Genomic DNA, 26,125 nt, shown 5'->3' with positions numbered 1-26,125 from the left:
AGATAGCGAGGGAAAACTGTAATGTTTTTTTTTTCTTTGTGACGTGGAGGACAATACGAGATGAATATGCCCTCTCTAGTAGTGGTGGATGGAAAGGTTAACAACACTCCAGTTAATTAAACATGCAGAGAGTTTATTCCATGCACCATCTGACTGTGGTTTGTTAAGTCCACTAATGATGAGACAACACATTAAAACATCACTGAGTAACAACCATGATACTCTGAAGAACTCTCATTGTACGTTCAGCTGGCAATGTCTATCACAGGCTTTCCTTTCATATAATCTCAACAAAATGCAATGGAGGTTCCTTAAATCTATTTCTTCGGACAAAAACTGATACGGAATTGTAATTATGTGCATGACTTATCCTGAGAGAATGGCAATACTGTACAGCAGCCTCTAGAGTCTAGTGTCGCGCGTCGCACTGGCTTGCTTACCGAGAGCGCTAAACTCCGCTAAACTCCCGGATCGCGAAATTCCGGGCATTTAAAACATTGAGAGAGAGAGAGAGAGAGAGAGAGAGAGAGAGAGAGAGAGAGAGAGAGAGAGAGAGAGAGAGAGAGAGAGAGAACGCTGAAGTATTCCGGCCACGCACATAGACTAGGTGTGTGTGTGTGTGTGTGTGTTTCGTCCTCACACCCAGCGTGGTAAAATACGGTCTTGCGGCGGAGCACCTTTCATTTGTCTGTGCCTTCCCACTGCGGTGGCGCTGTAGCTGCGAAGTGTGACACCGGAGTGTGACGCTAATGGTAAGGTGTGACTCATACGTGCCCAAAGCGCTAAACTCGAGATAATGCGCGAATCTCTGGATAGGACTGATAACTGCGCCAAACTCTAGAGGATGCTGTACTTATTGCACTATTGAACACAGCAAGCAAGGATATTCTCAGTTTTTTGCTTTTATATTCTTTTGTGGCCACTTAATCGCACACTAAAATCTGGCCTTGGAAGATGTAAAAAAATAAAAATAAATAAATAAATAAATAAATAAAAGAAAGTTCATTAATTTTCATATCAGCTGGTTAATTCAATGCCTTAAGTCTACTAGTCTTAGGTCTATTGGTAAAGCCCATAACACACACACACACACACACATCTGGAGCTAAAAAAAGAAAAAAAAGTTACCATTTACTATCTCAACGAAAAAAGAAGAAAAAATGTCCCTTGTTATTTTCATTTCTTGCGCGAATAAGTTACCTACGCACACACACACACACACACACTAACTAATATATATGCAGTCATAGCTCTTCCTTTTCTTCTCTTTCAGTTTCCTTTCTCTTGCTTTCATCATTATCTTTCTTTACTTCCCTCTTCTCTTCTTCATCTCTCTTCTCTTCTTCATCTTCCTTCTCTTCTACACTGTCCTCATCTGTAAAGGAGAAATAGTTTTTTTTTTTTCAGTATGGAGGCCCCCCACTCTCTCTCTCTCTCTCTCTCTCTCTCTCTCTCTCTCTCTCTCTCTCTGGTTAACTAAGTGTGTGTGTGTGTGTGTGTGTGTGTGTGTGTGTGTGTGTGTGTGTGTGTGTGTGTGTGTGTGATGAGAAGCTGAATGCATTAAACTAGTTCTAATTCTGACTCTATAATTTTATTTGTCTAATGTACAAAGACTCATGTTCTTTATCATTATAATATAGATAACCAAACACACACACACACACACACACACACACACACACACAAGGCGAAAGAATACATATCATAGTAGTAACTGTATGTCTAATCTTAGCAATAATAGTACCTTAAATATATTTATATACATACACATATATGTACATACAAAACAAAAAATTCATTAGAGACTTCAAACACATTCTCACCTTTTTTTATGACATTTTTTTTATACCAGTCTTTCCTTGTGAGTTATAAAGAGTCACAAATAATGATGGTGATAATAATGCAATCTCAAATAAACTTCTTTTTTTTTCCCTACACACACACTAACATAACCACACATTCTTATTTTCTGTATGACATTTTTTTTTTTTACTAATCTTTCTTTTTCTGAGTTATAAAGAGTCACTGAAGGTAATAATAGTAATAATATGCACTTTCACCTCAACAGCATTTTTTTTTTACACACTCGTAAACAATTGATGCTCTGGAATAATTAAGGAGTTTCTAAATATAACTGACAACTACTGTAATTGGTGTAAAAATACTATACTTGCGAGTTTTATATAATCTGCCTGACCTTTCCTATGTAATCTAGGTAACTTCCTTTTGACCCTTTCTATAAAATCTAAGTAGTTTGCTTAATCCTTTCTAAGTAATCTAGGTATTTTTTGACTTCTCTATATAATCTATTTTCCTTGACCCTTCATAATTTACATGATTTCCTTTGACTTTTCTATGTAATCTAGGTAATCTGCTTAACCCTTCTTATGTAATCTAATTAGCTTGACCCTTCATAATCTATATAATTTACTTTGCTTTTTCTACATAATCTAGATAATCTGCTAAACCTTTTCTGTGTAATCTAATAACATCCTTGACTCTCCTATGTAATCTATGTAAATTCAACACCACTGCTCTGAATTACCATAATCACATATTTTTAATGCTGCCTCTACAATTGTACTAATGTCTCTTTTTTGAGCATTATTGTGTAGGTTTTCTGTACCTCTAAGTTATTTCTCAGATCTTTGTAAGACTTTAATACAAAATTAACTCTTCCTCTTGATTCTCTCTGCTGCTAAACTACAGTCAGATCTTTAAATTATTGGTAAATTATTCTTTCTGAGTTTTTTTTTTCTTATCTCAAAACTATTGGTAAGATACTGATAAACTTTAAACTTTCCTACAAAATGTACTGTTTCACTTTTCCTCTGCCCATAAACTACTGTCAGGTTTTTGTGAAATTGTTGAAATATTATTCTTTCAGATTTTTTTTTTATTTCAGAATTATTGGTAAGGTGTTGATAAACTTAGCAACAAAATGTGATTAGCAAACTTTCCAAACAATATCTAAAGTATTTCTACCTTTAAACTTTACCAGCAAAATTTTTCCACTGGTTTCCTTTCCCCCTCAAAACTATTCAGAGATATTACCAAACTTTCCAAACAAAATCAACAGTATCTTTGCCTCTAAATTTTACCAGCAAATATTTCTCCTCATTTCTTCTCATTTACAAAATTATTCAAAGATTAAACTTCCCCAATAGAATCAACAATATTTTCACTTCTAAACTTCACCTGCAAAATTAATCCTTCTCTTCATTTCCTCTCCCCTACAAAACAGCTCAAATACATCAGCAAATTTTCCAAACAAAATCTGCTTCCTATGAAACTTAAGCGCTATTCAAAGCATAAAACTGGCAATGCAAGAGTACATAAAATCTAATGACTAGAGGCGTACAGTTGCAACAAAAAGAAACTGTACTGGAATTCGAGACATATTTTGTGCAAGAGTACAACACAATATCACAATGGAACCTTGGTATACCTTAATCATCAAATGCCTGAACACATCCAACCAAAGTCTGCAAACATCCAAACATACGAACCTAAACTTACTATTACCAAACTCAGAAAAACTTTTAAACATTCAAACCTATCATGTCTAAAAATTCTAATGCTTTCATCTTCCACCTTGTCAAGTTTAAAAGAGCTTTCTTGTATCTGTGCCTGTCCCTGTCTTGTACTACATTCTAAGTCTATCTACTGTAACATAAGCTTAGATCTGATGAGAGGTTGTATGTTCGTCTCTACCTTGTCATTTTAAAAGGGCTTTCATATTCTTCTACCTGTATTGGACTCTACACCTGTCCATTTTATCATGACAATATTGTATCTATTTTCCTATAATTGTTTTGGAGCCCATGAGAAGAGAACTGTAGTGAATGCATCCAACACTCATCTGTTTTTCATATCATGGCTTAAAATTTAGGTATGAGAGGATGGCATTGATTTTCCTACTATTTTGGTGGAGCTCTTCATATCAAGCAATTCATTAATCAATATATCAATTCCTATACAAACAATAAACACACTGGCCCTTGTATCATTAACACTTCTGGCAACACTACACAGATACGTACAAATCCTCGTACTTTTCCACAACACTCGCAAGTGAACACAAGAATAAGAAAGGTCCCAGTCAGAGAAGTGCAGTGTTTCCGCCACAGAGGAGAGAGGTTGTGATGCTACAAGTCAAGGTATAAAATCACTCCTCAGTCAAAGTAATGATATGGTTCTCGGAAACACTACCCACGCCTTTGCCTGATGGGACCCCTTGGACATGAAGTGGTGGTTACAAGTGTACTGTGAAGTGTTTCTGTACAACCGTGGTACGTGTTCATACGTGATGCGCACTTCAGTGTTTAGAAATAAAACGTTCGGCACTGATTATGAGGTCATACAAAGCCTGTCTATTCTTAAATGAGTGCCAAAGTAATCTATCTATTGCCAAAATGATCAAGACAACAATACCTAATGCAAACTTCAGCAATGAAAAAGAAAATGCTCAGCTATGACTACAAAGCCTCTGGTCTCTCAAATGAATGCCACAGTAATCTATCTGTCAATCTATATGCCAAAATGATCAGCAAAGCATTCATAAGTATTATAAACCTCAGCACTATCTATGAGGTTATACAAAGCCTTTCACCTCTCAAATGAATGCCAAAGTAATCAGCATCAGTATATGCTACAGAAATACTATTACTATTACTAGCCATTAACTGCAGGGTAAGTATTACACTGAAAATGCAAAATTCAGCTCAAAATATTCAAATTGTGACAGAGGGAACACACCTAAACCTTATGAACGTCTCACACACACAGACATGCTCCCAACATCTGCACAGCTCATGGTATAAACCTTATAAATACAGAGACTGAATGAAAGCAGGTAATTCACACCAGCCATTAAATCTAGCATACTGTCCCCTTACTGCCCAAGAGAGAAGAGAGGTGAGGTTTTAGAAGAATCAGACCCACGTAGAAATTGCTACATCCAGATCTTTCGTCCAACATTATCATCTGCTCCCCTACAACCCAAACACACACTCATTCTAATGGACCAGTTGAGGAGGGAGGGAAAGGAGAAGCAGTCTGTCGAAAACCCAATGTTAAACTTTTAACTAACTGGATCAAGAATGCGTCAGGACTGGAAAAGAACAAAGGAGGAAAAAGTCTGTGGAAACCTGAAATTAAATCTTTCTCTGACTGGATTAAGAATGTGTTGGATTTGGGGGAGGACACAAGGGAAGCCAGACCGTTGAAAACCTAAAATCAAGCCTTTCACAGACCAGCTTGAGAGTAAGTCAGGATTAGAAAAGTACAAGGAGGAGACAGTCTGCTGAAAACCTAAAACAAGACATTTCTCTGCTTGGCTTAAGAATGAGTCGGGCTTGGAACAGAACACAAGATAGTCCATTAGAATGAGGCAGCCTTCACTCTGTGTCTAGTTGGTCATCATGCCCTGTAGGGACGACAGGAAGGATGACGGCAGTTCAGGGGAGACAGGGGGTGCGGTGGTATCCCTGAGGTAGTACTCTGAGAAGCTGATGTAAACAGCCACGCTAAGGCCAACGATGGCAGCAATAATTGTGTTCTTCTGCAGAATGATGCAGGTGGCGAGGGTCAGGCCGCCGTAAGTGACGTAACGAGCAAACGTCATGTGTTTCTCGCGGGCCTTCGCACTGTTGTCTGTAACAAGCATTGCCGTCAACAGGGAGGTCACACAGGCAGACACACACATGCTGCTTCTTAATTCTGGTACATTAATGTTATGCAATGCTCACTTCTTCTTCTACTTTATATATTAAGTCTATGTTATTTGTTGTATAAGGAAATTCAGTGTGTAAGTCTCTCATATGCAACGCTCAATTCCTCTTCTACTCTCCTTTTACTTCAATATTATGTATAAGTATTTGTGATATAAGGAAACCCAATAGGTCTATGCATTTGTTTTGTAAGGAAGCCTGACATGAAATTCTGAATATCACTTGTACATTTTGGTAATCCAGCTTTATGTTTATATAAGGAGACTTCATGAAATACTGGATTCCAATGCTATTTCTCTGGTACCTCAAATTTATGCACAAGAAAACCTGACACCTAATTCTGAGTCACGTTTCTAACTTCTACCTCAAGTCTTACATTTCTTAGGTAGGGAAACTCAGGGGAAGATTCCAAGCAACCAGAATTAATGTCATTACAGGTAACATAAAAGAACAGTTTGAGACGGGTGAGGTAATACTGCAGGTGTGTGGCACAAGACAGGGAATATACATCCACACCAAGTCATGCTGCGGAGACAGAAACAAAACGGGATGCAAAACAAGAAGAAAATAAAATGAATGAGGTGAAAGGCAAGAGATGGGTGCATAAAGGAAAGGAAAGAGAATGAGGAAAATAAAAACTATCAATAAACACTTGGCAGGAACAAAAATAGGAAACAAGACAAGGGGAGGAGGACAAAAGATAATAGAACAAACCACAATGAAGCAGAAGGTAAGAGAGGGTGAGAAAGGAGATAGAATAAACCAATTGAAAAAAAAAAACAGAAATACTTGTCATGTAATATCCTTAGTATTTAATAGTGTCAACAGACTGCATCTCCTTTCCCTTCCATTCCCTTCACAGCAATATAGACATTTAAACACACTATTAATACACTCAAACTCTTGTATAAGCCCCACACCTCTAATGTTACAAGTACACCCCAAAACTACCAAGTACAAGTCACACTGAGGTACTGTCAACACTCGAGGAACAACAAGGGACTAGTGAAGGTTTGCCATGCAGGTATGTGAGTAGGTAAGGTAGGTAAGGTCAGGAGCAGGAGTGTGCTACTTACCTACACACATGTCCTTCTCTAAGATGAATCCCTCGGCACATCTCTCACACATGTCTGGCCCATCTCCGTTGCAGCCGTCACACGCCTTGTCACACTCTGCAAGGAAGGTTAGGTTTGGTTAGGTGGGAAGACTGTTTGGTGTGAAAGGTTAAGAATGTATTAGCTTTCTGGTATAAGGAAAGGAGATTGTAAGAGCTGTTTGGTGTGGAGTGGAAAATCTGTGATAAGTATTTGGTATAAGAGTGGAGAGCCTGTAATATGCATCGTGTACAAGGAAAAAATTTGATATTCAGTATGAGGAAAAGGAAATTTGTAATAATTATTTGTTCTAAGGAAAGGAAAACTCCAGTAGCTACTTGTTATAAGGAAGGGAAAACTGGAAGAGCCATGATTATGAAATGAACTAAAATGTAAGCTAGTTTTCCTCCACAATGAAATGGAAAACTACATTAGCTATCTGGTGCATGAGAAAGAAAACTGTACATACTGCGATTACAAAACAAATTAAAATATCAGCTAGTTTCCACAACGCTATCTATGCACCAGGCCAGCAATCATACACAGGTGTCAGACAAAGAACCACACACTCATACACACGTCATTTACAGTTTTAACCCCTAATGGAAAGGAAAAGTCTTGTGAACCACCCTATTATACCCCAGAACCTTAGACATAGCACCGATTTACCCCTGCCCTTTCATGATGAGATCGTTCCCTAACCACAAAAGTAATATGACTAAAAATACACGTCAATAATTGGCCAAAACATGACCCTACTGTTTTCTTCTAAGAGGCAGACAGATGCATGGTGAGTCACACAGAGAGGACCCCATGGCTCACCCAAACAAGTGTAGGTGCCTTCGTTGTTGACGCAGAATTGGTTGCGTTTACAGGGAGACTTGGCAGCCGCACACTCATTGATGTCCAGGCAACCCTTCTCCGTGTCCATGATCCAGCCCTCCTGACACGCCACACATGACTTCTGCCCTGGCTGTGTGGGAAGGTCAAGTTGAAGTCATGATCTCTTCACATGTATACAAGTTACTGGTTTGCTCTTAGTCTATACATGTATCTGGTCAAAGTATGCACAACAGGACTTCTACCAAGGCTGTGTGGGAGAGTTAAGCTGAAGGTCACAGTTTCTTGAAAAGAATAGCCTAGAGATCCAAAATTACAAGAAATGTATAGAAACCTTCCTCTTGAATTAATTGTCTTGAAACCTCCCTCTCGAAAGAATTAAGTCTTGAAACCTCCCTACTGAAAGAATTGTCTTGAAACCTCACTATTGAAAGAATATAAGTCACAGGCAGGAGGTAATACAGAAGCAGGTATGACATTCCAGAGTTCACCAGTGGAGGGGATGCAAGATGGACAACACAGTGTAATGCTTACCCCACTGCATGGGCCATTGCAAGCCTTGTGGCACTTCTCACACAGGTTCTTGGTGTCATCACGGTAGGCCTGGTAGTACCCATAGGAGCAGGTGTCACACAGCTCCCCCTCGTAGCCCGGGTTGCAGGAACACTCCCCGCTCCCCTTCCTCGTCCCTGCTCCCTGGAGGACAGTTAAACGTCGGTGAGTTTTTTGTGTTTGGTGATAGTTGCTTCATGATTTCTTTGAGGTTGTGAGTAAACAGATTTTGTATAGTGATGAATGGTTTGATTTGTGAATAAACTCATGGATTCTTTAGCAACATTACCACACCCATTCATCCATCAATCTCACCCTTCCCTAGTCCCCTCACACACTCACTCCACACCACCTCCAATCACCTTGCACCTGCCGTTGTCCTAAAAAGATTCCCAGTTTCACCCTTACAAAGACTACCACACTCACTCCCTCACACTACAGCTCACTCTGCTGTCCACACCCTTTCACAATCCCTTCACCACCACCTCCAGTCACCTTGCATTTGCCGTTGCCCCCACAAGGATTCTCAGTGCCTCCCTTGCAAGGTAAGCACTGGGGTCCGTAGTGGTTGGGGGGGCAGCACACTCTGAGGGTCTCTACACACAGCCAGGAGTGAAGGTCCGGCTCCTTCTCCTGCTCCCTGAACCACCAATCCTCCAGCAAGCCCTCGTGTTCTTCTGCATTCGATTCACACTGGTGGGGAGAAAGTTGTGGTTTATTTATCTAAGTGTGTGTGTGTGTGTGTGTGTGTGTGTGTGTGTGTGTGTGTATTTGGTTTTGTGGTTTTACAGAAATGAGTTAAGCTTGTTATGTCCTGTTTCTGTTTGTGTGTGTGTGTGTTTGGCTTTGTGTTTTTATATGATTGAGTCACGATTCTTATGTCCTTTTTTTTTTCATAAGAACAAAATTAATACTTTACAAAGCAGTATAATGTCAATAGAGTCAGACTATCAATGTTACCTTACCTGTTTCTGGCCTCTCTCTACATCCTTGCACAGCTTCTCCTGGATCTCAATTAACCTCACTTCCGACTTTTTGTATGACAGCTTCTTCTCCTCCTCCCACGCTGAGTCTCCTCCCTCATACTTCCCTCGTGCTGTTGACTCGATCCCCTGCGGGCCAGAACATGGTTAAAGTCCTTGTCAGTCCCTAGGTCTCTTAATAATAGTAGTATGTTAATTCATAATAGTATTTGTGGAGACCAATGAGAGTACTTTAGTCTTTGAATTTCAAGATGCCATTTACTTCTGGGCAAAATATGATGTCTCTTTAATTTGTGACTCAGTGAAATGACGAGTAGGAAAATTAATTAAATGAATCAATCTAACCTAACTGAACTTAATCGTAGAAAAAAATGCTAATGTTATTCTAATACTACCCATATTTGTCTAAAAGTATAAACAGGTTAAGGTCTCTCTCTCTCTCTCTCTCTCTCTCTCTCTCTCTCTCTCTCTCTCTCTCTCCATACCTTGTTGAAAGACTCAGTGAGGACTCTACAGGCAGCACAGGGTGGCAGCTTGGTGGCCTTCAGACTCTCCTTGTTCTTGTCACTGTCCTTGCTGTCCCCCGAGGGCTTGGCAGTGTCCAGCCTCACCTGACTCACCAGGCAGCTCAGCCCAATCACCACCACCAGTGCCACTTTTGCCTTCATTGTGTGTGTGTGTATGTATGTGTGTGTGTGTGTGTGTGTGTTTGTGTGTGATCTGTTGGGAGATAAATAAGGAGTTTGAGATGGATAGACAGACAGATAGACAGATAGACAGACAGACTGAAAGCAGAACTAGATAGATATACAGACAGACAGACAGACAAGATAATAAAGATAGACTGATAGACAGAAAGGAAGCAAGACTAGAGACAGACAGATAGATAGACAGAGAGACAATATTTGAGACAGACAGACAAGATAAGAGACAGCCAGGCAGACAGACCAGATAAGAGACAGAGAGGCAAGATAAGACAGACACACAGACAAACGAAAAAGATGACACACATAAACAAACAAACATGCAAACAAAAAAACAAGCTTAAACAAAAATAACAAAAAAATAAACCCAAATAAAAAAGAACGCAAACATGAAAACAAATCTTCCACAATAACACTTTAGACTAACTCCACATGTAGCTCAAAAATCCTCAATTTACGCAAAGCTAAACAAATTAAACTCAGTTAATAAAACTCCATATGTTCTTTTACTACTTACCTATATTTCCTCCTAATTTGGTACTTGGGGAAGCTGTATTAAGAGAGATAATTGAGTTTTAAAGGGCACAAGGAGGCAAGGTGGCTGAGAGCGAAGCGGTGATCAGCTGTCTGTGTTGACGTTCGGAACTCCAAATTATCGACATGTAAATATTTTTTTCTTAACCTACTTTTATTTGATATATAAACATTTTAACATCTTTTTGTATTCATTGATCCTTGGTTTATGATCTTTTTTGTGCGTCTTTTGTTTGTTTTTCGTGTTCTCGTGTATTTTTTATTTGCTGTATTTGATGTTGTAGTTGATTAGCTTATGTTATTCGAAGATTTTATGGTTTCATTATTTAAATGTTTCCATTTATTTCATGTCTTTAGTGTCCTATCCTATTTCAGTAATTAGATACTTACAATAAATATTATTTTCCCACTTTAACTCTTGCTCTTCCTCTTGGCTTCATTAACCACCCAATACTCTTTCACCAATCAGAAGAGAATGTAAAGACTACATAATAATATTAAATAATAGTATATGAACATTAATTGCATAAGAAATTTACGATGACACTCAAACCAACCAGAGCGCACATGAATTACACTCTAGCCAATCAGAAAGCGACACAATAACTCGCTAGGGTTTAGCGCCAAATTCAAACCACTTCTGCGTCAGATTATGTGTATAATGATAATCTTACACTCTTACAATGATCCCTGCATCCTATAATGAACTACAATGACCTTACAATGAACTCTAGATCCCTGTAATAATCTCTACATCGCTATAATGATCTCTACATTCTTGTAATGATTCTTTAATCCTTATAACTCATATATATATATATATATATATATATATATATATATATATATATATATATATATATATATATATATATATATATATATATATATATATATATATATATATATATAATATAATATTTTTTTTTATGTAGGAAGGACACTGGCCAAGGGCAACAAAAATCAGGTCAGGAAAAGGTCAAGAATGTTGGGTGTATCTCCAAGACGGTCAGGAATACGAGTAGGGTGTTGCACCAATTGCTCTAGGTCATGGAGGATAGCAAAGTTGTAGGCTAGTTCACCAGGATGGTCAGTGAAGGGAGAGGAAAGCCAAAGCTGGTGGTGAACATTGAAGTCTCCAAGAATGGAGATCTCTGCAAAAGGAAAGAGGGTCAGAATGTGCTCCACTTTGGAAGTTAAGTAGTCAAAGAATTTCTTATAGTCAGGAGTTAGGTGATAGGTATACAGCACAGATAAATTTAGTATGAGTGACTGTAGTCGTAGCCAGATGGTGGAAAACTCGGAAGACTCAAGAGCGTGGGCACGAGAGCAGGTTAAGTCATTGCGCACATAAACGCAGCATCCAGCTTTGGATCGAAAATGAGGATAGAGAAAGTAGGAGGGAACAGAAAAGGGGCTACTGTCAGTTGCCTCAGACACCTGAGTTTCAGTGAGGAAAAGATGAGGTTTAGAAGAGGAGAGGTGGTGTTCTACAGATTGAAAATTAGATCTTAGACCGCGAATGTTGCAGAAGTTAATGAAGAAAAACTTGACGGGGGTGTCAAGACACTTAGGGTCGTCGGCAGAAAGGCAAATAAACAGGCAAATAAATAAAGAAAGAAAGAAATGAGTAATAAATATGCAGTTATAGCCATGAACTCACATCATACACAATTTCATACGTTTGACATGAAAACACCCTAACCTTCTGACACACTACTGTTAGTCTTCATAGGGCTTCCTGCTATTGTTCCCAGCTTGTTATCAATATGTCTTCCGGTTTCTTCCTCTCTTCTCAGTCTCCCACACTTGATAATCTCCAAGGCTTGGCTGGGATGTCTGTCTGTCCGTTTGTCTGTTTCCTGTATAACTCTCAATGTTCAAGGCAAGATTGTTATTATGTTCAAAGGCAAATTCAACAATGACAAGGTTCAGACTAACTCAACAAAGCAGAGAAAGCTATAAAAAAACACAACAACTAGCAGCCTACCTTATTTTCTTATTTTTTCTTAATCTCCAGACCTAACTAAGCAAGAAAGAGCTGGAGAGGACCTGACAGCTTAGAACTTTCCTTAACTTCTTAACCTCCTGACTCAACTAAGTAAGGAAGAGCTAGAGAGGACCTGACAACTTAGACTTTCCTTAATTTCTTAACCTCCTGACTAAGCAAGGAAGAGCTGGCGAGGACCTGACAACTTAGAATTTCCTTAATTTCTTAACCTCCTGACTAAGCAAGGAAGAGTTGGTGAGGATCTGACAACTTACAGCCCACCTTATTTTCCCAAGTTATCATGCTTTCTTAACCTCATGATTCTAGCAATTTCCCTTATTTTCTTAACCTCCTGACTTAATTAAGCAAAGAAGAGCTGGGAAAGACCTGACTACTCAAAGCTTGCCTCATTTTTTCAGATTCATATGCTTTCTCAATCTCACAATTCAACAAAGCAAGAAAGAAAAAAAAAAGACACCCCACAACAAGAGATAAGGGTTATAGGAACCAGCATACTGCGACACACTGCCCTTATCTGTGCGGCCCAAACAGGATCCTGCCAGTGAGGTGGAAGACACAGGGAAGAGCACCACAGAAGAGGAGGGTGAGTGTGTCTCTGAGAAGGCAAGGTATTGAAGTGGTGAAGGTTAAACGTGTTATTGTCTGTGTTGTGATTCTAAAGTGGTGTAAAGCTCATGTACTTTAGAAAGAAGAGGAATGAATAGGAAGTTAATTTGTCTATGTAAAGCTGCTGTTAAGTCATGTAGTTTAGATAGAAGAAAGCTGAATTGATAAGAGGTACAAAAAAAATTTATTTCTCTTATGTGTATCTAAATCAATATAACTACTTATTTTCAACAGATTCCTGATAAGTGCTGAGGAGATAAATCACACACACACACACACACACACACACACACAGACATTCACTCACACACACATTCACACATGCACACAGAAAATAAGTAATCTCTCTCTCTTACAATGCAGCTACGTGAATCTTTACACTTATTTCAACATATTCCTTATAGAAGCTGGAGAGAAGATAAGGGACAGCAGATCTGGAAACGAGAGCACAAGTTTAAGTCAGCATCCCAACACAGAGAGAAGGAACCATGGATGCAAATGTAATAACCAGAATATAAATAGAATAAGTATCTATAGATATAGTATCTATAGATTTAGCTTACTAAATGATGTTTTTGACTAGAATATGTACCTAAATAACTATAGATACATATGACAAATAGTGAAAGAATGATTTGTAATTTTTTTTATCCATGCTACCATATGCAATTCTATTTGTAGATTCAAATATTCATAAATCAAACTCATAAAATCATATAACCAAACATAAATGGAAATGCTAAAAAAAAACATTACTTCAACATCATCCCTGAGTCTTTTCCTTCGGCAGTTACTTCAGTTATTTCAGTATCATCACTAATCAAGTCTTTTCCTTCACACATCACTTCTGTTACTTCAATATTAGTGCTAATGGAGTCTTTCTTTCCAGATGCCACTTATGTACATCATCTTGTGTGGCATCCTGCTGATCCTCAGTGTCATGGTGGCCATCACCTGCCTGCTGGTGCACCACAAGAAGCAACTCAACCGCCTCAACATGGAAGGTTAGTTGTGGGAGGTGTGGCTGGTCTGACAGAGGCTTGTGAGTTGGGTAATGGAGCAATAGAGTAAGAAGAAAGGAAAGGACCTGAGAAACAGACAGTACCCCTAGAAAGAAAATTAGCTGAGCAACAGAACAAAGAGAGGAAAGAAGGAAAGTTAGCTGTGGGATGAAAGCAAACCGATATCAATATAAAAAAAAACCAGCAACATGTACTGATCCTTGCAGTCAATCAGAAGCGCGTGCAGTACCGCCAAGCCACCAACCACACATCCCCGGGCAGAGTTGTGGATGACAGCTATGTGCGCCCAAACTCTTTGGCTCACCCAAACATTGGAAAGAAACCCCAGCCAATGGCCTTTGTGAGTTATCCATGTCAATAAAGTCTCACTGAAGCTTGATACACTCCTAATGCTTTTTTTCCTTCTTTGTGCCTCACCGATAAGAAAGACACCCCTAGCTGATCTTTATTGTGAGTTTACCACATGTTACTCTTTGCTGTTTCCCCATTGCTTGATATACTCATAAACACTTCCACAAGCATTACATCACATCTTAATACCCAGGAATTACTGTGATGTAGCCAACCACTTAGTATTACCTCACTTTCATAGCATTCATCTCCTGGCTTCATTAATGACATCTATATAACAAGCCAACATTCCCACAAGTACCACACACACATTCATTAACACTTCCACAAAATTTTCCTCATCTTAACATCAAGCAATTATTGTGATATGGTTAACCACTTACTATAACCTTGTTCTCCTTATTAACAATTATATGACGAGCAAACATTCACACAAGTCCCACACACACACACTCATAAATACTTCTATAAATATTCCTTAACACCTCAACATATTGAAGTTACTGATGTGGCCAACCATTTATCATAATCTCATTTTTGTTGCATCCATCTCCTGCTTTTGTTGATAAGAAAAGTCCCCCCTCCCCCTACACACACACACACACACACACACACACACACACACTCATAAGCACTACTACAAGTGTTCTCTCACATCTTAACACCCAAAAATCAGTGACATACCAGCCACTTAACATAACCTCACTTTTGCAGCACCCATCTCCTGCCTTTATGGACCCCAACAAACACTACATGAACGTTTTATCAGGTGAGTGGTGAAGGATCCAATACTTCTTATATTATAGCTACTAATTTTTTTTAATCCTCTATCTGAAGCTTTCAAAGATGAGTATTTGTGCAAAGATTCTTACTAACTTTGCTCTCTTTACCGCAGAGTCTGATCATTCCTACGAGTCTCTGGAAAATATCACGAACTAAAGGCTGCACTGTCAAATGTTCTGGAGTGTACATCTTGGCTACTTTGAAATGGCGCTAGTGGAAGTTACCAGGGTTTTCAAGGGTGTTTTAATGGTTGCAGTGATAGTTTAAGCGGCTCAGATGGAAGCTACTGGTGTTTTCAAGGGTGTTTCCATCATCTGAGTGGTAGTTTAAGAAGTTCTTGTAAAAGTTAGTGGGTTTTCAGGGTGATTTCATGATTTGAGAGGTAGTTTAAGAGGCTCAGATTAATTACTGGGGTTTCAAGGGTGATTTTAATGATAGTTAAGGAGACTCTTGTAAAAGTTTGCGGGATTTCCAAGTGTTTTCATAATCTGAGTGATAGTTTGTTCATTCTGTTATCTTACAGCATGTTTATTTGGGATTTGATTCAATTATCTCTTTACTTTACTGTATGTCGATTGTCAGCAGAATATCTCATCCAACATAGATGTAACGTAGTGATTAAACTTCCCATTAATGATGTAACTGTGTAATTCTCTTGTTTTTATTTCTATCTGGAATAAGCATACTGATTAATAAACAAATGTATAATTTTTCTGACTTTAACAAAATCACCAACATCTCTCTCTCTCTTAAAACCATCTAATTTTTTCCACGTCAAAATATCACTCATCACTAAGGATCTCCAGATGACACTCAAACAAACACGCATCATTTATGTGAATACTGTACATCAGGAGAACAGTGTGATCCCAATACATACAGAAAAAAAATAATACACATCTGAGTATATACATAAAGGGATGGCCAGGAGAGAGGATTTGCTGATCTGTATAAACAATACAATACTGCCACTCCTTTCCATAAACTTCTGCCCACCTCAAACTTGTTTACTACTCCAGCGCCTCCATTAATAACCATGCCTGACATTTTTCTTACCTTCCCTTCAGTGATCTTTCTTTGCCTGTCACCGCCTAACCCTTCCTTGCTCACCTCAAGCCCTAAAAACTCATATTGTTCTACTACTTTCAGCACATACTCGTAGTTGCAGAAAACCCACTGATTCCTGTCTATACTATTAAATTTTGACTTTACATTTTTTATCCTCATTTGTTCAGGAATGCAAACCACATCTGCTCTCCCCATCCTGTAGTTATGTCATCCTCTTGCTGGTCTTCCTGTACTGTGCCCACTTGGCGATGTTCCAGGACATCCAAACCTGGGGCCAGATGCTCAAAAGTCTTTAGGGGCCTCTAAGTGCTAAAAGTCCCTTAGACTGCTTAAGGGCAATGCTCAAAGCATAAAGGTCCCTTAAGTTCAGCACCAAAGGTCCCTTTAGCAAAGGTTGCTTCGGTAACACCCTTAAGCTAAACGTTGCGAACTCTATTTAACCTGTGAATCAGTATTATTGGTGTTTTTAACATTATTTCTTCTGATATTCACTCCCAAAAGTAATTTTAAGGTCGTAGAAGTGTTTTGAGATATAGAGCTCTACATAAAATGCATTGAAACTCCCAAATAAGTGCAGACAGAAGGCTCCGCTGGGAACTGGTGGCTCCTCCGTGATCTTGTTGTTTTGGCAGGGTGGGGTTCCTTTTGATGGAACCGTGGTCTAAGGCGATAGAGAAAGTACACAGACCCAATGGATGTTCTGCATGTCAGTGATGAACATTTATACATTTCGGTTTTATTGCAGTTCCAAACAATACACTGTAACTACAGCCCTTCGCTGGTTCTACATCTCACTGTTTGGAGCATTTCTAGCCCCATTTTACCTTGCCAGAAATTAGTGATAAGTTTATCTTATGTAGAAAAGTGATGCCCTGCACTGATGGGCCACAAATACTTAACTCTAGCTTTTAAATCTTAAAATTCATTAAAAGTTTTGACTAGTGACTTCCTTAATCATGCGTATTGCTGGACACAGTTTGGCTCCACATGTTCTAGTAGAAGGCGTGGTGAGCTGCACTGATGGGCCAGAAACACTCAATGGTCTTCCTCGGCCAGGCTCAGCACAAGACCCTCTCCTCCCACCAAGGGAAGGGCGTGAAGGGGAACCATACACCTGCCGCAGCAAGCAGTGGGAGGCTTACTATCTACCAGTGTGCTACTGCAAAACCTCTAACCTGCTATGAGCCTGACTGATGAAAATGCAAAACGGTGTGTGTGTGTGTGTGTGTGTGTTTTTACCTGAAGATAACACTTTTATATGGTGTCAAAATAGTTCACCAGTTATTATCAATTATTATTTTTTTTTTTCATGCATTTCTCATAGCAGGTTAGAGTTTTCCCAGTAGTGCTTGGTGCCTGTCTTAATGCTACAAAAGGTTAGTTCAAGCAAATTATATTCCACCCAGGAAGGAGCAATACTGGACTTCTTACATCACCTGTAATAATACACATACCATGAGAAATTCTTGTGAAAGGCAAATTAGATTATATTTTCTACTCTACAAGTGCAAGTATTAACACTAATCAAACTATTTTTCTTCACTTCCTATGTGCAAGAATTACTCCCAAACAAACTATTTTTCTCTTCACTACTCCCAGGTGGAAGTATTAGTACCAACCAAACTACTTCTCTCCTCCTCTACTTACAAGGTGAAAAAGTTACTCCCTATCAATTTCTCTTCTCTTCTCCCAATCAAGTATTTATCTTCTCTGTGATGATCTCTACACAAATCACACAGTACAGTGCTATTCTACAACTCAAGTGTCACACTGCATCTCACCCTGGTTGTGTGGCAGAGGAAGTGTCAGAAACAGAGCGGATCACGACGGTTCCTTCTGCTGGCAATGTCTGGGTGGTGTCCTTGAGTAGGTCGACTTTGATCTCCTCCTCTGAAGTGTTTATAACCACCAGGTAGTCATCTGACCCCTCAAGAGTCCTGTGAGGAACGGGTTGGTAGGAAAACGTCACATGAAGGTACACTGCAATATTTAGGTCACCAGTAGTTAGTCCCAAAGGCAGTTTTTTCAAGTTTTGTCACCTCTTAAAAGAATTCAAGTCACAGAATGAAAGAAATACAATACCAGGTAGGGAGTTCCAGAGTTTACTGTTATAAGGAATGAAAGATTGTGAATACTGATTTATTCTTGGACAAAACAGGGGTGAAAGTAGAAAATTTTGTGCAGTGGAGCCATGGGAAGAGGGAAGACTTGCCTCATGAAGCTGAAGACATCCTTAGTGATGACTGGGAAGGTGGTGTTGCCCCGTGCAAATGTTTCTTCCCTCCTCAGCTGTGCCAACTGCTGGTACACCTTGAGGTGGCTCGTTGCTGCTGCCGTCTGCCTCGCCACGTTCACCTTGGTGTAGTTCGGGTTGACAGGAAGCCACGTTGTGTTGCTGCCAGTGAACCCTGGGAAGGTTGTCAATGAGTGGAGTGAACTAAGCAAGAGTGTGTCAAGTGGATGGTTTCAAGAAGGGGTTGGATGAATTTACTGATGACAATAACACAAGTTTAAAGCACTCAGGATATGCCTTGTGTAATTCAGCTAGCCTTTTGTAGACTCCTATAGTTTCTTTTTAGATTACTTTATTGCAGTTTCTCAAGGTTACAGTAGCAAACTCCCAAATACATTAACAATCCCATACAGACCACACTACACACTCATCTGCTCACACTCACTGCTTACACTGACCCCTCAAGCAGCTCAATTGTTCCCTCACCTGCCAGATCAGTGTCATCCCATTGCATTGGCGTCCTGGCAGGGTCCCGGCTGTACTCCTGGTAGTGCTCCGGCCCCCAGCGGCACCCTTGTGGGTCCTTGGTGTCCTCCCAGCTGATGAAGGTGTCCTCCATACCTGTCGGGAGTTACCCTGGCTGAGGCAAAGCTCGACACACCCCGCAAAAGGCGAAGGTGGGAAGGGGAGCAGGCATGGCACGAACAGCAGCCTTTCCTGAGCAGCCCTCACCTATCTCTTCGCCGTAGTAAGTGACCGGGGTTCCAGGCAGCAGGAGAGCCATCATGTTGAGGGCGTCTATGAGGTCAGTCCCCAGACGGCTTGACACGCGGTTGTTGTCGTGGTTCCCAAGCTGCAGGACAAGAAGCTGATAAGCATCCATGTTACTCACACACAACAGTGCAATAAGTTTCATTCTAACCTAAAGGCACATAGATTAAACTTCATACTAGTGTCCTCCAATTTTGGATGATCCTTTTTTACCTTTCTTTAGGGAGGGACAGGCACCTCACTCTTTATGATGTCCTTAGCCATTGCCTCTCTTACAGTAAAAAACTATGATTATCAAACTTTGCTGCATATGCATCTTCAAATACAAGGTGAAGTGTGACTATAAGCACTGAGAGGAAGGAAAAACGAGGTGAGACAAGCAGGGAGAGGAAGGCAAGCCACTTCTACAACACAGGGAAGACTTGGTATCCTTACCACCCAGTTCGGCCACTTGCCAGCAGGGAGGTTGTCCAGCCAGAGGGACACTGTGGCCATCAGGGACTCCCCGCTCAGGTCCTTTCGGCCATGGAAGTTGTCAATAAGGAAGAAGTTGAAGGGGAAGTCAGCCAAGGGATCTTCTTCACTGCCATAGTACTTCATCACTTCCTCCACAGTGTCAGCAAAGACTTCCACCATCATTACTCTAGAAAAGAAACATAACACTTAACATGTCTGTGTATAAGACGATATGAAATTGCATTCTTAACAGCATTTATGTATTTCTGCAATGCACTGTCAGTTCTAGCCAATATTCACAGCCTCACAAGAACACTTTCAGCCTGAAGTTAGAGAATACAGTCAATTTAGAAAAGCTTATCTAAACAAACCTCTACATCTGCATCAATATAATTTATAACCACTTTACTACTGCTACTACTAATTCTATTACTGCCAGTTACTATATAACCACTTCACTACTACTACTACTACTGGTGCTGCTCGCTCACTTCTCCGAACGTCCATCAAGAAGGGCCCGCCACTCCCTCACAAGGTCCAGGTTCTCAGGCTGGTTGCTGGTGTAGGTGTGCTGCAGGGAGTTGTAGTCATCGGGATCAAGGTGTCCTGGTGTTAGTGGCTCATCCAGGCTCAGATCTGCAGGAGGTAGTGGAGATGAATACAAACAGGGGATGTATTCTGAAACTTTCTTTGGAGCCTCAGCCAGTAGATTGCTTTCAATAGGCTCTAGTAAAAGTTTTTAATATTTTCAAGGGTCTTTTTAGGATTATAGTGATAAGTAAACAAACATCACTTTCAGCAGGCTCTAGTGAAAGTAACGGGTTCTAGAGGTTGTTTTTGTGATTCTAGTGATGGATGAACAAATATTCTGCATCACTAATGTGAGAATAAAGTGTCTCAAGACAGTAGGTGTTTCTTCTGTGTGTCTGTGTTTCCTCTTGGTTGCCAATTTCAATCTATTTCAGGTAATTTGGACACGCCTCTCACCTTGCACTTCAAACAGGTGCTTCACGGCATCTACCCGAAAACCATCCACACCCTTGTCCATCCAGAAGTTAAGGACCTTCTGTGGGAGGATAAATGGAGACACTCACACCACTAACCCATCACAAGCAAGGACACAAGAATCAAGTAAATTATTCCACCACGCAATACCTTTAAATAATGTACCTACTTATCAACTACCAATAACCATGAATTACTGTGGCTATAACTGATTTAATTATGAAATGGAAATCAAGGTCAATATTTTGTCTTATATAAAAAGTAATTAAAAGACCATTCAAATCATCTTATCTTTTTCTAGCTTGAGGATGAAGATGCAGATTCTAGAACGTTGCATTAGACATATATTCAGAAATTACACTTTCCACACAAAATCTGTATACTTTAATTCTTTCAGTGTTATTAAGCAAACAGTTCTTGAATCACAAACCACTGTGAAACACTCTCTTTTGTTCCACAGCCTCCTCTGAATGTTATACTAGCTAGAAATAAGAAAATCTCTTTTAATCATATTTTTTTTGCAGGTGCCTTAAAATGCTTCATACAGTGCTATTAATATTACAAGTCCAAGTTAATCATTTCTCATATAAGACAACAGTAAGGTGGTGATGGTGACAACATACCTTCATCTCCTTCCTGACGGCATCACTCCGGAAGTTAAGGTCAGGCTGGGATGCGAGGAACTGGTGGTAGTAGAACTGGCCTCTCTCCTCACTCCACTCCCACGCTGAGCCACGGAAAACGCTCAGCTGATCATGGGAACAGAGGAAGGAATGCAGTATAGTTTAGGAAAAGAATAGTGGTTCCTGAATAATCAAGATGTATATTAAAAGTTATGTTGTAAAGCAGATATTAGTAAGTCAGTTTAATTCTACTCTTCCTGCTTCCCTTATCTAGTTTAATATTTTCTTCCTTTCTCACCTTGTTTAACTTTTCTCTTCCTCCTCTCTCACCTATTTCAGCCCTCTTCCTCTCTCACCAAATTTCAACCCTTTCCTTCTCTTCTCTCATAGTTTAATCTTTCCTTTCCTCCTTTCTCATCCAGTCACTCACCAGCAAACTCAACCTCCTGCTCCTCCTGCTACTGCTGCTCCTCACTCACCCAGTTGTTTGGTGGTAAAGGAAGACCCGCCTGATCTGTTTCCTTTGCATCAGCCCATACATAGTAGTCTGTATAGGGATCCTCTCGCCTCTGGGATCTCTGGAACCACTCATGCTGGTCACTGGTGTGGTTTGGGACGAAATCCAGCACCACTCTCAGACCTGCGTGAGTCATGAAGAGTAATTAATGGGGTTCTTGTGATGATAGAGGCTTTTTTTTTGTTGACAGGTATTTAAATGAGGTTTTGTGTGATGAATCTGAGGGTCTTGTTCATTGTGGAGTGTTCAAAGGGAAAAATATTTGGATAAAAGTATATAGAGCAAGATTGTGAAGTAGTTTGTGAGTATTGAGTTGTGTAAGTCATAGATGTGTGTGTGTGTGTGTGTGTGTGTGTGTGTGTGTGTGTGTGTGTGTGTGTGTGTGTGTGTGTGTGTGTGTGTGTGTGTGTGTGTGTGTGTGTGTGTGTGTGTGTGTGTGTGTAGTTTTAAAGGAAGATGAGGGCTTTAAAAATTGAGAGAGAGAGAGAGAGAGAGAGAGAGAGAGAGAGAGAGAGAGAGAGAGAGAGAGAGAGAGAGAGAGAGAGAGAGAGAGAGAGAGAGAGAGAGAGTTATGGATGATAGATGGAAGTAGGTAGCTATGCTTCATGGAGGGGCAGTCACGGGTAGGTCTGATGGATCCTTGTTGCTTCCTTTATTTTATGTTATGTCCTTGTGTGTGTGTGTGTGTGTGTACAGTGCTCACCGCGTGTGTGGAGCTCCTGGACCATCTCCTCAAAGTCTGCCATGGTGCCAAAGATGGGGTCAACAGCAGTGTAGTTGGAGATGTCATAACCGAAGTCCTTCATGGGTGACTGGAAGAATGGACTCAGCCACACCGCCCCGATACCCAGACTCGCCAGGTAGTCGGCCTTTGAAGTAACGCCTGGGGGAAGAGAAACATGTTGGGGATGAAAATTTTTATGCCCTTTCACATATTCACATATTCTGAAACACTAGATACTGCTTCCCACCTCCACTACTTTCAAAAGCCTCTAGTTGAATTATCTCTGTGGCTTTTGAAAAGTCTTTGGGAGAGCTCAGATTTCGAATGCTTTTGACAAACTCTAAACTAAAGGGCGTTACTTAGATCTTCAAGACTGTTTTCATTATTCTAGTAATAGATCGACAAACTCTAAACTAAAGGGCGTTACTTAGATCTTCAAGACTGTTTTCATTATTCTAGTAATAGATCAAGACATTAAAAAAAAAAAAAAAAGACTAATCACATATGACCTTTGAAAACAGTCCTTAAGAGACACCCTATTTCAAAACATGGCCCTGCAAAGGAACACCGTGACCTTCGTATGGCCAGCGGTGACACCAGCAACATCAAGGCCTTGAACACTAGAACCATGACCTTCACAACTTGACCGCGGACACCTCATAGAACTGTTGTCATGCATAATTAAGCACTGTACCTTTGAGATCCCCAGTGCCATTGCCGCTGGTGTCCCTGAAGGAGCGTGGGTACACCTGGTAAAGGATGCCACGATGCCACCATGGCGTTTTCCTCCTCTTGGACTTCGCTATCACCGTGCGCTCCCTCCCTTCCTGATGCTGCCGTTTGTAACTCGTTGCCATGACTGTCTACCTGAACTCCCGCGGGTTATATGTGGCATCCATCCACTTGCCACTTCACTTTTATTTATACTCTTTACTCAGATATACCCTCGCGTTGCGCAGAGGCCTTATTACATTCCTCTCCTATTCTTCCTTCATTCTCCCTCTCCGCTACTCTTATTCACGTGTTATTATCCCTATCTGTTTCTACTACGAAGGTCACCAGTGTAATTATCTTATACAGAGCGCCATGTGGAGTTGTAGTTTTCATAAAGCACCATGCAATATTACTCTGTCTTGATTTTGGAATATATGACTTTTTTCCTGGTGTAGCAGTTGGTGTGTTTATCAAGTTATTTGTCTGCATCTAGTAGTAACGCACAGTTCCCTTAATGGTAGGGAATGCTAAGATCAATACATTTCCTAGGTTAGGGAGGAGGGGGAGGAGAGGGGAAGAGATGAAGCGACGAAGGGGAGGAGAGGGAGAGGGTAAGAGGCGAAGAGGAGGATGGGGAGGATAGAGTGACCGTCCAGTGCCTAAACCGCGGAAATTGAAAGGCACGGGATGTAATTTTCGACAGATCATCAATACCAGTACACTTCCCTCACGAAACGAGTTAAAACACACGCAACATAGTAATACCAAGGAGGAAGCGCACACCAAGACACCACATACTTAGAAAACGACGATTCTATACCTCAACCACGAACATTGAAAAAGAATGCAGTGTAATTATCGACATAAACAAAAACTGTACATTTCCTTCACGAAACAAGTTCAAACATATGCCACAAAACAACACTAGAAAGGAAAAACACTGCCAGAAAGGAAAAACACTGCAACATACCACACATAGAGCTATTAATCATTAAGTGAATCTCTCTACAGATAAACAAACAACTGCAGTACACTTTCCCCACAAAATATGTTAAAACACACGCCACACAATATTATAAGAGGGAAATAAGTAAAAATACACACTACAGAACAATACCAGGAAGTAAAGACAGCAAGCCACCAGATACTCACCCAGCAGGTCGCCGGTTCCGTCACGGTTTGCATCCTTGAGAGAGCGAGGGTACGCCTGGTAGATGATTCCCTTCTGCCAGAACTCGAGCCCGTCACCTAAGCTCTCATTCTTACTGGGGCATGAAACAACACGAGTATTAGAACACCTTGTAAGCAAACGAGTCGGAAGGTTAAGGGAACAAAAGAAACTATCAAACTACAATTTCTATGCTCGTATTCTGAAACTGTTCTCTCTCTCTCTCTCTCTCTCTCTCTCTCTCTCTCTCTCTCTCTCTTTAAGTAATTAAACGTAAGCAAACGAGTCATTAGAGAAACATCACAAACTTCCTAAATACAATTCCTATGGCTATATTCTGAAACGTTTTGCTCTCTCATCATGACTATTTTCAAAGGTCACAGAGATGATTAGCCGAGTTCTGAAGGCTGTTTCTCTTGTTCATAAGGTAGAGATCTTGTACATTTGTCGCTCGAACCGTAAAAAAAAAAAAAAAAAAAAAAAAATCCTTAAAAACCCATGTCACTTGAAACAAGACAATTGTTGAAATTAGTGGAGGTGCGGCGCAGAAGCGTTAAAGAATGTTCCCTGAATATACTACAGCAAAACATATTAACTAAAGAGCAGAGTTGCCAGAATAATCACAGGGGTATTACAGACCCTACAAATTAATCTTTATACAAGCATTAGGTAGAGGAATGTCGGTTCATTAATTATTAGAGTATCACATGGACATTGAGTATGTGAACAACACATATAGCAAAAAGGCAAACTAGATAAAAAAAAAAAAAAAAAAAAAAAACGGCCAGAATAATCACAGGGTATGACAGACTACAAGTACGTTATTTTATTTTACATGCAAGCAACGTTCATATTTCATTACTCATTGCAGTATCACCGAGATATTACCTTATCACCAAGCTGACAATGATCACAATAGCGAGAGAGACAAGTAGAAGAGCTAGGCAGAGAAAGTACACGAGTTTTTTCATCTTCTCTCCGCAGTAATTTCCTCGAGGCTCTGCTGGTTAGACTGTTAACATAAGAAGGTGAATTAAGTCATGTTTTCTACAAATATTACTCGTCTTGGTCTGTAACTGTAAATATGAATGGTTTCTATGGTCAGTTATGTAAGTGTGGTGTAGTGTTTCCAGCTTACTGAAACTATAAACTGGTGTGATGTTATTTACGTACAAATGAATGGTGGTAAAATAGTAATAATAATAATAATAATAATAATAATAATAATAATAATAATAATAATAATAATAATAATAATAATAATAATAATACGTATTTCGTTCATCAGTCTGTTTTCTCTATGTACACACTTCAGTCTGTCATTCACTCATCTACACTTCCTCTATATACTCATTTCAATACATCTCGCTCATCAATTTAAATTTTTTCTATTCGTCACATTCATCTATCACTACTTTCAGTCATTCACCAATCAACACTTTCCCTCTACAACTCTTCAGCCACCCTCGTGCACTTCTTGTCAATGTGTCACCTACCTTGAAATTGCGTGGTGAGTGTGAATATGGCATTAAGAGGCGAGGGCTGCTGATAATAGACACAGATACCGATAAATAACGATGTGTGTGTGTGTGTGTGTGTGTGTGTGTGTGTGTGTGTGTGTCTACCCAACTGCG

At 39.9% G+C, this 26,125-nt stretch overlaps 3 protein-coding genes across 8 annotated transcripts; 1 reads left to right on the top strand and 2 right to left on the bottom strand.

Moving 5' to 3' along the window:
• Nucleotides 1–116: 116 nt before the first annotated feature.
• On the bottom strand, nt 117–10,560 carry LOC135109999 (cysteine-rich with EGF-like domain protein 2). 2 transcript variants are annotated; one of them, XM_064021992.1, is made up of 8 exons: nt 10,423–10,560; nt 9,687–9,921; nt 9,184–9,330; nt 8,714–8,911; nt 8,201–8,362; nt 7,649–7,799; nt 6,809–6,904; nt 117–1,375 (listed from the first exon to the last, which is right to left on the bottom strand). In XM_064021992.1, the coding sequence occupies exons 2-8, from the start codon at nt 9,867–9,869 to the stop codon at nt 1,245–1,247; spliced, it is 1,068 nt and encodes a 355-aa protein (XP_063878062.1). In that variant the 5' UTR covers nt 9,870–9,921; nt 10,423–10,560; the 3' UTR covers nt 117–1,244. The 2 variants fall into 2 exon arrangements, with proteins under 2 accessions (XP_063878062.1, XP_063878061.1); XM_064021991.1 differs by lacking the exon at nt 117–1,375 and adding an exon at nt 2,054–5,655.
• A 2,307-nt stretch (nt 10,561–12,867) lies between these two features.
• LOC135109997 (uncharacterized) lies at nt 12,868–15,922 on the top strand. 3 transcript variants are annotated; one of them, XM_064021983.1, is made up of 6 exons: nt 12,868–13,033; nt 13,461–13,556; nt 13,946–14,060; nt 14,285–14,418; nt 15,144–15,198; nt 15,325–15,922. In XM_064021983.1, exons 2-6 carry the CDS (start codon nt 13,545–13,547, stop codon nt 15,366–15,368), a joined length of 360 nt encoding a protein of 119 aa, XP_063878053.1. In that variant the 5' UTR covers nt 12,868–13,033; nt 13,461–13,544; the 3' UTR covers nt 15,369–15,922. The 3 variants fall into 3 exon arrangements, with proteins under 3 accessions (XP_063878053.1, XP_063878055.1, XP_063878052.1); XM_064021985.1 differs by having other exon boundaries at nt 12,868–13,058; XM_064021982.1 differs by having other exon boundaries at nt 12,872–13,053.
• A 1,078-nt stretch (nt 15,923–17,000) lies between these two features.
• Nucleotides 17,001–26,122, bottom strand: LOC135109994 (maltase 2-like). 3 transcript variants are annotated; one of them, XM_064021973.1, is made up of 14 exons: nt 25,988–26,122; nt 25,380–25,503; nt 24,476–24,588; nt 22,589–22,768; nt 21,848–22,008; nt 21,369–21,494; nt 20,728–20,806; nt 20,232–20,376; nt 19,720–19,927; nt 19,246–19,366; nt 19,000–19,134; nt 18,493–18,688; nt 18,062–18,217; nt 17,001–17,394 (listed from the first exon to the last, which is right to left on the bottom strand). In XM_064021973.1, the coding sequence occupies exons 2-14, from the start codon at nt 25,460–25,462 to the stop codon at nt 17,316–17,318; spliced, it is 1,782 nt and encodes a 593-aa protein (XP_063878043.1). In that variant the 5' UTR covers nt 25,463–25,503; nt 25,988–26,122; the 3' UTR covers nt 17,001–17,315. The 3 variants fall into 3 exon arrangements, with proteins under 3 accessions (XP_063878043.1, XP_063878042.1, XP_063878044.1); XM_064021972.1 differs by lacking the exon at nt 25,988–26,122 and having other exon boundaries at nt 25,380–25,967; XM_064021974.1 differs by lacking the exons at nt 24,476–24,588; nt 25,380–25,503; nt 25,988–26,122 and adding an exon at nt 23,304–23,550.
• Between the last annotated feature and the right edge of the window lie 3 nt (nt 26,123–26,125).

This window comes from Scylla paramamosain, chromosome 19 (genome assembly GCF_035594125.1).
Source record: "Scylla paramamosain isolate STU-SP2022 chromosome 19, ASM3559412v1, whole genome shotgun sequence".
NCBI classification, from domain to species: domain Eukaryota; kingdom Metazoa; phylum Arthropoda; class Malacostraca; order Decapoda; family Portunidae; genus Scylla; species Scylla paramamosain.
Note: the sequence above shows the minus strand (reverse complement) of the source record. Positions and strands in the feature narration are given on the sequence as shown.

Excerpts from the sequence above, each read along its gene's own strand:
- LOC135109999 (XM_064021991.1), bottom strand. The coding sequence starts at position 9,869 with ATGAAGGCAAAAGTGGCACTGGTGGTGGTGATTGGGCTGAGCTGCCTG. Across the intron at positions 8,912-9,183 it reads TAGAGAGAGGCCAGAAACAG|TGTGAATCGAATGCAGAAGA; the intron begins GTAAGGTAACAT and ends TCTCCCCACCAG. Across the intron at positions 7,800-8,200 it reads GCAATGGCCCATGCAGTGGG|CCAGGGCAGAAGTCATGTGT; the intron begins GTAAGCATTACA and ends CTTCCCACACAG.
- LOC135109997 (XM_064021983.1), top strand. Across the intron at positions 14,061-14,284 it reads CAACCGCCTCAACATGGAAG|TCAATCAGAAGCGCGTGCAG; the intron begins GTTAGTTGTGGG and ends TGATCCTTGCAG. Across the intron at positions 15,199-15,324 it reads CTACATGAACGTTTTATCAG|AGTCTGATCATTCCTACGAG; the intron begins GTGAGTGGTGAA and ends TCTTTACCGCAG.
- LOC135109994 (XM_064021973.1), bottom strand. The coding sequence starts at position 25,462 with ATGAAAAAACTCGTGTACTTTCTCTGCCTAGCTCTTCTACTTGTCTCT. Across the intron at positions 21,495-21,847 it reads CTTTACCACCAAACAACTGG|CTGAGCGTTTTCCGTGGCTC; the intron begins GTGAGTGAGGAG and ends TCCCATGATCAG. Across the intron at positions 20,807-21,368 it reads CCGTCAGGAAGGAGATGAAG|AAGGTCCTTAACTTCTGGAT; the intron begins GTATGTTGTCAC and ends ATCCTCCCACAG.